This window comes from Lupinus angustifolius, chromosome LG13 (genome assembly GCF_001865875.1).
Source record: "Lupinus angustifolius cultivar Tanjil chromosome LG13, LupAngTanjil_v1.0, whole genome shotgun sequence".
NCBI lineage: Eukaryota > Viridiplantae > Streptophyta > Magnoliopsida > Fabales > Fabaceae > Lupinus > Lupinus angustifolius.
In genome coordinates, this window is record NC_032021.1 from 9,006,732 (window position 1) to 9,018,993 (window position 12,262).

The window sequence follows — 12,262 nt, forward strand, 5'->3', positions numbered from 1 at the left end:
ATTTGTTTGGTGGTTAGTATTGGAGGGATGAAATGAGATAAATGCTATCGATTTCATAATAACCTAACAGCTTTTGTAAATAAGCTCCAAACTTCCACTTTCTCTAAATCGTTTTTTCCTATTAAAACAACTTTTTTGCTTTTATCCACTTTACCAAATACACCCACTTACCCCCAAAGACAGCTTGTTAGCTTATGTTAATTGCAGCCCTCCAGGTTCACCTTTGTTGCCAATACAGCATGTAGTGGTGGTTAAATGGTAATTTTTTGCTTATTCTGTGAAACACGGTTTTTTCCCTGCTATGATTTTGTAATTAATGGAAGGTTAATTCTTCACAGTGATTTGGTAATCCTCCTCATTGAGAAATAAAGCTACAACTACATGTATACTGAGGCACCACACCTTTCCAGTTTATGAAAATCGACACTGCAAAAAACTGAATTATGAAAATCGACACTGCAAAAAACTGAATTTCTTCAATTAATCAGTTATGTTTGAATTGGTAATCCTCCTCATCGATTGGCACTATTTTTTGTTCCAATTTTAGGAACCAGACCAATTCAAACATAACTGATACTTATTAGATATACACATTAAAGAAAGTTCTAGTCTAGTTAGTCTTACAATTTATAACAATCTAAAATATATTTTTGTCCATATTTTTTATTATTAAAAATAATATTACTTAACACTTTCTAATGGTTAAAATTATGTTAATGCGTTGTTTTTTTGCTTGTTGCTATTTTTATTTTTACTACCGGTGAATATTATTAAGGTTTAATTTAATGTTGGTATGTGTAGTAAACTTGTGCTTGAAGTCTTTGAGTATACTTTTGACTCTTTTATAATTTTATGTGAATTTGACCCTTTTTTGGTACAAGGGTATTCCCTTACCTCATAGGTAATTTCGGGGTTTGTGACTGCCCCTCCCAATAAATATCGTTCACAGATATTGAATCGAACCATTGACCTTTTACTCATCTTAGAAATCTAACGGAACCTTTTAAGCACTGGACCAACTTCTTATTGACGAATTTAACACTTTGAAAGCTTGTTAATCTTATTATTTTAAAATATGTAGATTTTTTTATATGAACTTGATGTAAAAAGTTTATTAGAATTGATATTTTTATTAAAGAACTTTAACCAAACTACATATAATTTTTTGTTCGGATATGAATGAATATGTTAATATAAATTAACCAAACTAAATTACATACTATTTATTGGAATCAAAGGACTTTTGCCTACAGACCCATCCAAACCCACTAACGCCCAAATATACAACTACAATGCATTAAGTTATACTCAGGGGCTCAAAATACTCAATATTACTTTTGTGCAGGTACAACATTGATGCATAAAACAATCTTATATCACAAATGAAGATATCTTGATTGGCATGGTTACAAATCAACGAAGCAAATGATAGGAAAATAATCTTTAGAAGAAATTTGTTACAAATTGTTTTACAGCTTATGGATTCAATAGTTAACTAGAAATTTAGTGACTCAATTACAAATTATTTTAAATTTAGTGTGAAAAAATTGAGCATTATCTTAATCTAATTAATGTACGGAAATTGAGCATCATCTTAAATGGAAATTGATGTGGACCCATTTCCTCAAGCCCAATATTACACGATCCACCAAGCAACGCAATACCTTCTTCTTCTTCTTCTTCTTCTTCTTCTTCTTCGAATCATCATCATCACCATCACAAAACCAGAGAGAACGAAAGAAACCCTTGTTCCTTGTTTTCCTTCTGTTATCACTTTTTTCTATGCGGTAACTCTTTCTCTCTCCATCGTTTTCCTTTCAATTTTCATTATTGTTTTTACTTTATATTTTTTGTTTTCATATACGTCTAACTGAATTCGAAAGGTAAATTTCCTCACTTTTAATTCTAGTGTTGAGTTACGTTATGTATTTCTACCTATGGAAAACCGACCCCACTTCGCAAAATTGAAAATTTCATCATTTGCAGGGAATGCTTTCGATTAAAATTGATTTTTTTATTTGAAATTTCGTGTTTGTTTAAATGAAATCACGTTGCTTAATGTAAGATCAAAGTAGTAACAGCTGAAAAAATTGCAGTAGGAAAGTTAGAAAATCATATAAATAAAAATTATAGGTGAGAAGTTGAAACACTAGTTAGAACAGAATTATGCCCTTGTGCAGCTTTGTTCTGTTTCTCTGGCCATTGAAATTAAAAATAACATTTTGAGTGCATTTTTTACAAGGAACGCTATAACCTTTCCAGTTAAATTATGTGCATTTTACCGCAACTGAAGACTTTCAGTATTCGGATCCTTTCCTGAAGTCTTTTTTGTTGCAATTACACTGTTGGCTGTTTTTGTTATCTGAATGATAACATATGGTTTTACACATTTTGCATTCAATGGATTACCTCTATGTAACCCCGTTTAAGCTGATTCTGTCAATGAACTTTTTGAACTTTGGTTCTGTGGTAGACTTTAAAGTGTTAAATGTTATAGTAAATTTATTTATGTGCCGGTTGATGTACATTTGATGCTTCAGAGTTTTGATTTAGGTTTCATCTTCACCTGTATATTTTGCTGTAATGGTATGTTTTACATCTGGTCTCTTACATATTTTGTGTTTCTTGACTTGTTACCTGGTTTAACTTTAAGACGCAACTTCAAGAATTTTGCCCTTCTATTCATGGCTAGTGAAGAGGTATCTCATTGTCCAATCAGAATTGCTGCCAATTTGTAAGATTCGTACTGCGATTCGATGCAGCACTAATGGGTTACAATTAAAATCACATGGTGCCTACTTTCTGCACCAGAACTGCTGCTGGAATCGCCTTGAATCATGACCCCCACCAATGCAGCCCTCCTTATCATTTTTTTCTTTGTTATTTAATTTTATTTTTCCTGTTTTAGATTTGGGTGTTTATTGTGAGTTTTATGGATTATGAGTTTGGTTGTTTGCTGCTATGATGAATGGGTGAATTGAGAAAATTTGGATTCGATCTAGTTGCACTTTCACTTTCATAAAAATGATGTTTTGTTGGAACTTAGAAATTGATCATAACTGTGTTGTGTTATAATTTATTAGCAGTTTTATTTGTTTCTATTAAATTGTATAATATTAAAATCTAATTGGACATTGCTATTATCACATAATAATAATAATCTCTATATGGCCTCCCTTGGATATAGAGCTTTGTAAACAATCCATCAGTAGCATGTTGGAAGAGTTTGATTGAGAATTATTTGTAATTTTCTCACAGTATGCAACTTCTTAGACATGATATGCAGACAGGTAAAATGTTTACACTTGTCTGCAGTGACACATTGATAAAACAATGTTATAAATATTGCTTATGATAGGTTGTGGGATCTGGTTTTGTTATAATTGTTGTTTTAATATTTGTGTTATTGTTGCTGCTTATATAATTTTAGGTATAGATTCTTAGTCTTCTTTTGGTGAATAACACTGGAAGCACATCCAAATACATCTGTCACCATCATCTGTTAGCTTTCATATCTGATGCTGGAATCTTCTCATTTTGTCATGTTAGATATTGATTTTCATGCTCTTATTGGTTTGGTTCATTAGGTTCAGGGCCTATTCCTGTGTTGAAAGTTGAAACCAACATCACCCGAAGATTATACTCTGAATATCTGTGATAGGCATTGCCTTCATTGAATTTCCTTTCCACTGCAAGTCCGGCTCGTCTCTACCAATGACTACAGTTCATACAGCAAAGGATGATCATGGCAAGAAAACTCAGAATTTAGGCTCGTCGTTCAAAAGATGGGGAAGAAGAAGTCCCTTTTTCAGATATGGCCTTCCTATGATATCTCTTACTGTCTTCGGAGCTCTTGGCCTTGGCCATCTCTTGCAAGGCAGGTTAGTTAGTTAGTGCACTCCAACTCTCTCATTTCCCTGTTTCCCATTATTCTCTGCTTGCCCAAATCAAAATGAATTGAAATCCTCTCCAGTACTAGTACTGGAACATGAGAAGAAGAGGATTTGTAATTTTTTTAATTCAAGAATAAATTTGGTGCCACACGTCTAGTATCTTTACCCAGTACTGGACTCTCCAGTACCGGAGAGGATCTGAACTCATGAATTGAAATCCCCTCCAATGCTGGAATTCAACACATTTTTGTTAAGAATTTGTTTTGCTACTGTGCCTGCTTAGCAAGGATATTGCAAAGGTGAAAGATGATCAGGAATGGGAAATAATTGAAACAAGAAAAGCACTGTCAAGAGCAGGACCAGTAGATGCATACAAGCCCAAAAAGATCTCATTGGAGGATGAACTCAAGGTATGTTTGTTTTCCCTTTCATTTAGCAATTGAGATTATCTAAAGTTCACTTTTTTATTTTTTGTTTTATAGGTCTTGCAACAAAAAGTGAACATTAATGACTATGAGTACAAGAAAATTCCTAAACCAAATGAGGCCAGACGAGACTAAGATTAGACCTTGGACCTGTGACAACCTTAGTCAAACTTACTCATGTACTATGCTCAAAATCAAATTTTTAGGATTTTTAAGAGCCAGTTCTCATCTTGTAAGAGAAGTTATTATTGCTTTGCATCTTTAGTGTTTTGACCATGTATGAAATTATAGGAGAGGATGTTGAGATGAATCCAATGAGTCTGGATTTTTTTTTCCATTTGGAGGATTTTTAAGCACGGTACATTGAATAACAAAAGAAAAATGTGAAAAGAAAGTCTTTTTTTATACACACATTTTGGTGCAGTTATAATCGCAAGCACTGCATTTCTGAATCAAGAAAACCAAAAATACCCTACTTCATTTTTATTCATTGTTCTATTGTATCATTATGACATTGTTCAATCCATATAGCTGACTTTACCTATCGCATAGGATAAAGAGTTGAGTGTTGTTGTTGGCCTATAATGAACATAGACTCATTTAGAACTGGCCAAAGCCCAAAGGTGAGTTTGTTTATTTATTTTAACAATTCTGGTTTTGCATAAAGCAATTATTTTAAAGGGGGGAAAGCAATGTCTTAATTATTCTCTTGAACGGAATTTACATTCATGTCAAAAATATCTTAAGCCATGAGTGATAATGCCTGACTTGAAAAATGTATTTAAGACTGCTGAAGCTTTCTTTATTTATACACAACCAAGTATATATATAATTTCCCTTTCAACAAAACAAGAGTATGTAAAATTGTAAATAGTTTTTGCTATTCTGTTACAGAAGTTTCATTTTAGCTCCCCAAAATGTCAGGAAAATGAGCAACATTGATGATTTACATAGATTCTCATTTACAATAATGATCACACATAATCTCAAATTTGATTCCTCCAAATTTCAGCTCCAACATTTTAACATGTTAATTCGCAACCCAAACTTCTGTTTATTGGAGATGAACCATATCCACAACTACCTGCAAATGAATGTTGTCTGGTTTACAAAAAAGGATTTAGTTGGTTCCCCCACCAATCCATCGAGTAGAACCGGTTCTTGCCACACCAGAATAATAATCGCCCACATTTGCTACAAATAATGGATCCCTATCTTCCACTTTGTACTCATTATTACCACCACCAGACACATTACCTAGCTCTGTCTTCTCCAACTCTTTTGTTAAATCATCCATTGTCTTCTTTAAACTAGCTTTGCTCATATGGCCTGCTTTCTCTGTAGAGATACCAACCATTGTAATTTTTGGAATAAATGGATTCGGTTTCATATCTTCTTTTGCATCTTTTCTTGATAAGCCTACTTTTCCGTGTCGATGTTTTGGCCAAAGTTGATGGAACCAACCACCAAAAGATTGCCTTGAATTGGGATGAGGGTCATGGTTTGCTTCAGTATTAGTATCCAAATTGTAATCAGAAGAGCCTATACATTCGGAAATTTTCCTGTTATCTTCCAATGTAGGGTTATCAACGGAGCTGCTTGACTCTGATAATCTCAGAAAAGAAGCTTCACTTCTGCAGAACAAACACAATGTTACAGATTATTGTATGGAAAATACACTCTCACTAACATAACAGCTCCATTGGTTCATCAAAATTAGTTTGGAGATGGACGTGCAATGACAATGTTAACTGATTATGCAGGCCAATTTTCACTCCCTCTAATCCTGTCAACTATGAATCTGTACAGACTACAGTTATAAAAAAAGGTTTCTTCCAAGCTAGGTGGTGGTAATTAGGTACTTAACATCCCAAAGATGAATAACTTAATCAAAATATGAATTGACATACACCTTTAACACAAGTGCTACAATAAAGTTAATTCTAGTTAATCTAGATCAGCGTGATAAACTTGACAAGGAAACCACTGGACTAGAACACAAGGTGAAAATGTGATGAGTTGAACCATTTTAAGTCAATTTCAAAGGCAGGAAAACAACTAGAGTGTACCTTCTCTCAAATGAGTCAACCATATAAGGAAATTTAGGTTGTATGCCTGTTGCTTTCCTCAACCACCTATTACCCAGGAGTACTCTGTCAACAGTATAATGGAACTGGAGTTCTGCAGCTTTTGAGATAACACTTAGTGGTATACTAGAATGGCCCATTTCGTCTAGCACTTGCTGAACCTGTCCAGAAAAATCAACGAAAGATCATCCAATTTTCCACGAGAAAATAGGAAGATTAATTTCAATGACAACAGCAGCAACAACAAAAATATTTCCCCACTAGGTAGGTTGATAACACTGGTACAGATTCACACACACAAATGAATTACCTCAAGAATCCTATCCAGAATCAATGGTTCTTGGTAGGATTACTTGTATAGCTTTTTATTGATAGAAAGTAGGAAGAATACAAGAGTAGGATAGTCCAATTGCTAGGCCCCCCGACCTCTCACGACCAGAAACCACTAACAAATTTCCCCCCCTTTTTCAGTTAACCACACCTTTCCCTTTATAGAATTTCTAACTAACTAACTAACTAACTGCCTAAGGGTATTATGGACAAAAACTACCACCTAACTACTTTTCTTTTGCCTCTTTTATACACATTTGTAATACATGGTCTAGGCCTACCCTTAGCATAGGTACACTAAATGGATCAAACACCGTTGTGTTCTATCATAAACCATTTACAATAAATATTACAAAAATGAAACATACAACACACTTTTATATTCAGGAGCAAGTTGTATGAGGTATCTCGGACCAAGCTTTTAACAAATATAAATAAGGATCACATTCTGTGCATTTAGTATAAAATATCATTATTACTCATTTGAACGTCAATAAATTATAAATCAATCATAAAGTTTCAGACTGAAGACCATAGAATGCCTATGTAATATCTAACCTTCATTCACTACAGCCAAGAATTTTGTTTCAATTCCTAGAACTTTATTAAACAATAGAATTTTCATGAAACTAATCATACCTCAGGAGGATCCCCGAAACTATCTGCCATTTCCTCAATAACTTCAGCTGCCAAGTTGTCATCAATAACATCTCGCCGCCGATGCACATGCCGAGTTTGGATTAAAGTGTGGAAATGTTGATCAACAGATTCTTCAAGAATGTTATCAAGCATGTTTTTATCGAAGAAGTAGGGGGTATACCTGATGGAACAAAGATCAGTTGTGTTAGCATGATATATTCTGTTAGAAATTACCGTTTTATAGAGAAATAAAAAATCACAAGCAAAGCCCGAACAATATTTACTCAACTGACAGAGAAGAAATACCAAAGAACTAAGTACCAAATTAGAGTTAATGGCAAAAATTAGAAAGTTACTCTAAAGCAATTATTTACTCAACTGACAGAAGAAAAATTGAAGTAATATCTTATATAATTGCAAAAGAAACATGAGATACTCCTCTTCAATTACTAATCTAAGAAAAAAATGAAAGTTACTCATCCATTGAATTCCACAATAAGAATTTGCATGATATTGAATATTTGAATTCCAAACCAATAAAATATAAGCAAGTTCTGTGAAAATTGAAAATAACACTAATTCACATATAACAAGCAAGATGAGCAGCATGCACCATTTAATCCCATCTTTTGTAGCTATTGCAATATCTAAGTTCTGTGCACTGAACACAGGCACCCCATCAACCTTTTTCCTCACACCATCCTGTGGCATTGTCTTTAGAAGTTTGTTGGCTGCCTTGACCTGCAGAGAAAATAATCATAAGAAATACAGATGGCATTCAAAAGCTACAAAAGATATGCAACAATGTAAGGCAAATAATACCTGCTTCTCATTTGGAACAAATTGGAACAAGTGAGGTTTTTCCTGCACAGCATGCAGTAAGGAATGATATAAGTAAACCAAAAACCATGAAAGTAAAATAAAAATGTACTAACAAATGAAATTACATAACTAGGGACAACATCCTTCATCATGCATTATTATATCTAAACCTCCAAATCAATCACAGACCATACACAGCCTTAAACACAAGAACTCAAACCAATATCAGTACATTTCAAATGGCAATTGAATATGTCAGTGTTACCTTGAAATGTTCATACGCTAGATCAAGACGACAGGCACCCACCACACCACTTGGAATATTCAGCTTTTTGACATATGAAACTAAGACCATTGTTCATTAAAAGGTCAGTATTGGTGAAGAGTAATCCCTAATCAGATATCAACATTAACCAAAATGCATGATGTTAAGAGAATGAACTTGTTGAAATTATATGCTTCAGATATGGAAAGAATATGGAAAGAGAAAGGGGAATGCTCAAAATGGTAAATTGTGAATGATAATGTGATTATGTGAACAAAAGACATAACACTACCCCTTATTTGTCCTAATTCTAGACTCCTAAATAAATATGGAAACAAATCATAAAGGATAAGATAAAGCAATCTCAGACCAGCTACATAAACAGTAACTCACTTAATCTTGAATTGCAAGCAAGCTACTTTGTATGGAAGAGTCCATTTGAGGTTCTTGGTGCATCATCTCTGGGTGTGTCCATCCACATCGAAACAGTTCTTGATATGTTATAAAAGCTCCGAGAAAGGTAAGATCTTATGGCAGCATTCAGTAGACGCAACCCTTTGATTAACCTTGTTGGAGCCGAGTGCTCACATGTTTATGGGGTATCTCTTGCCACTTACAGGATAGGGTTTTTTCTTGCACCTAGTTTGAGTTTTTTCTTGCTCCTTGTTTTTATCTAGTTTCTAGGTTCTGGGGAATATCTTATTCTCCCCTGACTTTGATCATTCTTCTCTAATGCAATTTCTTATTCTATTCAAAAACTAAGTTGTAACCCCTATCCCCAGACAAACAAAGGAGAGAGTGATCTACAGGTAAATCTGTCTGGCTGTTAGAATCTTCTATTTCAACAAATGAAACTGAACAGAAGTCTACTTCTTTACTTCTAATAAACAAATGAGCATTCAAAAGATGCTTGATGAGCAACTCAATAAAACTAGAACTAAACATCTCTGTATTCATAAGCCAATCAAGTAAGGCAAAACATGCATATGTTTAGAGGGAGCTAGAGGAAACACGAAATTAGTTGGCCTTTGGAGAAAGTTTAAATGATACAATGACATTCAGATAACCAGATTTGATCAAGTGTTATACATGAAATCTATACAGGAAGTTTGAACAAAGTAACCCTGAAGCATATGACATGGTCATGGTATAAATGGATTGGTAAGTTACAAGAAGATGCAAAGATTACAATAAAGGGGAATGTTTATGGAGCTAACCTGCATCTCCTAGATCAATAAAAAAGCGGAATACAGGGCCATTCCTCTCACTCTTGGTGATTGCAGAAAACATTTTTTTCAACCACTCAGGTGTTCTGCAGATAAAAGATAACAGTTGAAAAATTATATTGCTATAAAAATAATGGATGGTAACAGCTTAATGTATATTTGGATGGGGATTTAAACAAATACTATCAGTGATTTCAATCAAGCCTCTTAGCACTAGCAGAAAGTTCTTTTCAATGTTCATCAATCCACAATCCATAATCAGTAACTCTTAGGCATCTTGGATGCCTAAGCAAGCAAGACACCCATGTTTTGTTCAGGGATGGGAGATTAAAACACAGGCATCTTAATTATTATTTTCATCTCAGATGTACAATGTGTGTGGGGGACAAACCTGATGCCATTTTGAACATATGGGAAGTGTCCTCTTAATCGGACATTTAAGATTGCTAATTGCAACCGAAAACACAGGAATCAAATATGCTTGTCAATCAGTGAATGTAAGGTAATTAACAAATTCGTACCAAACATGGGAGTCCTGAAAAAAGTGCAGTCATCACATCTATAAATAGCCTTTTTCATCCACTATGTGAGGTCCATTACATGGATTAAATGACATCATTGTGCTTTATCATAAACTAAGGTAACATCTGGTAGAAGTGTTAGAATGAGACAGGACATAACATGAGTTCTACTAAATAGAACAGAACACAAGATTAAAATGTGAGATATATTTTTTTGGTTTCCCACAGGTATCCTCGCACTGGAGGCAATCCTGTCCAAGCCAGGAACATCCACAGGTATGTGAGGCTAACTCTCCCGGCATGCATTTTTTCCATCCACAAGACTCGAACCTAAGACCTTGCTTAAGGGGAATCAAACATGTACCACTTGAACCAACACCCGTTGGTAAAGTGAGATATTCTAGTTCCACTAAGAAGGGTGAAACTAAAGTGAAGATACAAAACCACTCCATAAATGTCATGTTCATTTCTATTCCTCTATGTGTCAAATGTTACTCAAGTAGGTCTATGGAAAAGTACAAAAGTTCTTCAACAAAAAAATAATTCAGATTCAGGAATACAAAACTCTTTTAAATGAGTTTCCATAGACTGATTACCAAATAATCACTACAAGTTAAATATAAAAAACAAGCCTTTTGGAACTAGCTAGGGTATGCTACATAGATCAAATAATGACATAATGTTCTATCGCAAATCATATCTATATACAAAGTTACAAACCATTGTCATCTAAATCTCTCTTAATAAAGACTACTGTTTTTCTTCATCTCCCCCAGCCTTTGACAATAGGACTACCCTCCATATATATGACTCTCCTTACTAGGCCTACCCAAATCACAAAAGACGAGATTCTACCATTCTTTTAACAATAACTGCTACTCCAACTTTACTTCTAACCATTAGCATGTCCGCATAACGAAGATAACATTACATTTTATTTTCGAGTCAATCTTTTACCGCCCAACATTCATTCCACATAAACATCACAAGTCCTATAGTCGTGGGCATCATCAGATTCCAATTTCAAGAACATATAATAGCAAAATTTAAAAGAAAATAAAAATCACAGCCTTAACGAACCCAAATATCAACAATTGATTGCATAACACTATAACAGAGTTTCCAATTGAGAAGGTTAATTGAAACATGAACATAACAAAAACGAGAAAAGAAAGAACCTTCTAGAAATAAATGGAATATCAAAGTGAGTGGAAACAGCCATGAGACCCGTTCCAGAAAGGTCACACATACTGAACACCTGACCAACAAAGGCGGGCCCACCTCCATTGCCATTGGAACTGAGCCTCGCCAGACGAACCGGTTTTGTGGCGGGGACCGAGTCGGGGCGAGTGGACTCGGTGGTAGAGGTTGATAATAGAGGGAGAGAGATTAAGATAGAGTGTGGTTGTGGCAGTGTTTTTGATTGTGGGTTAGTTAAAGAAGGAGGGTTGAAAAGAGAGATGAAATTGGAAGCAGTAGATTGAAGGAAGGTGGAGATGTGGTTGTTTTGGTCGTCGTCGTGGCGGTGGCGACGGTGAGGTTGAGACGGCGGAGCCATAGTTTTGGTTGGGGATTATGGTAAGGTATCGGAGGGATAGCCATGGTGGTTTTTTTAACGGGCTTATAAATGTTTTTGGGAATTGTATTTTCACTCATTTCATTTTTACTAACATAAATTACATAAAAACTCGATTCATTATTTATTTTCATAAAATTTATTTGTGAGTCAAATAAGTTAAATATGATTTAAATTAATTAAATTATTTGTCTTTGAACCAAATATAATTTGATTCAACTTGTAGGAGATGTCAAGTAGGTATAGAGGATATTATATATATTTTTAGGGATTATCCGACATTCGCTTTAATATAGTCAAGACTACGGTGAAATTCTCCATCCTTTTGGGCAACTCAGTCCTTCCGATGTTGGATCTTGGAGAACCAAAAGGGGTGGAATGGGTTGCTCTTCTTGGTAGGTGATTGGTGGGCATGGAGATGGAGGAATGACTCCATTCTTGGTGATTGTTCTTGAGATATCAATTTAGTTGCATGTTT

The 12,262-nt window shown here is 34.6% G+C and overlaps 2 protein-coding genes across 3 annotated transcripts; one reads left to right on the forward strand and one right to left on the reverse strand.

Moving 5' to 3' along the window:
- On the forward strand, positions 1,693–4,708 carry LOC109363272. Of its 2 annotated transcripts, none has more exons than XM_019609479.1 (4): positions 1,693–1,787; positions 3,588–3,881; positions 4,177–4,303; positions 4,376–4,708. In XM_019609479.1, exons 2-4 carry the CDS (start codon positions 3,715–3,717, stop codon positions 4,451–4,453), a joined length of 372 nt encoding a protein of 123 aa, XP_019465024.1. In that variant the 5' UTR covers positions 1,693–1,787; positions 3,588–3,714; the 3' UTR covers positions 4,454–4,708. The 2 variants fall into 2 exon arrangements, with proteins under 2 accessions (XP_019465024.1, XP_019465026.1); XM_019609481.1 differs by lacking the exon at positions 1,693–1,787 and having other exon boundaries at positions 3,431–3,881; positions 4,376–4,451; positions 4,486–4,708.
- Positions 5,131–11,814, reverse strand: LOC109363181. Its single transcript, XM_019609344.1, has 8 exons — positions 11,387–11,814; positions 9,679–9,773; positions 8,462–8,541; positions 8,197–8,238; positions 7,988–8,115; positions 7,375–7,555; positions 6,388–6,566; positions 5,131–5,952 (listed from the first exon to the last, which is right to left on the reverse strand). Exons 1-8 carry the CDS (start codon positions 11,764–11,766, stop codon positions 5,439–5,441), a joined length of 1,599 nt encoding a protein of 532 aa, XP_019464889.1. The 5' UTR covers positions 11,767–11,814; the 3' UTR covers positions 5,131–5,438.

Excerpts from the sequence above, each read along its gene's own strand:
- LOC109363272 (XM_019609479.1), top strand. The coding sequence starts at position 3,715 with ATGACTACAGTTCATACAGCAAAGGATGATCATGGCAAGAAAACTCAG. Across the intron at positions 3,882-4,176 it reads GGCCATCTCTTGCAAGGCAG|CAAGGATATTGCAAAGGTGA; the intron begins GTTAGTTAGTTA and ends GTGCCTGCTTAG. Across the intron at positions 4,304-4,375 it reads CATTGGAGGATGAACTCAAG|GTCTTGCAACAAAAAGTGAA; the intron begins GTATGTTTGTTT and ends TTTGTTTTATAG.
- LOC109363181 (XM_019609344.1), bottom strand. The coding sequence starts at position 11,766 with ATGGCTCCGCCGTCTCAACCTCACCGTCGCCACCGCCACGACGACGAC. Across the intron at positions 8,542-9,678 it reads TATTGATCTAGGAGATGCAG|TTTCATATGTCAAAAAGCTG; the intron begins GTTAGCTCCATA and ends CAATGGTCTTAG. Across the intron at positions 8,239-8,461 it reads TAGCGTATGAACATTTCAAG|GAAAAACCTCACTTGTTCCA; the intron begins GTAACACTGACA and ends CATGCTGTGCAG.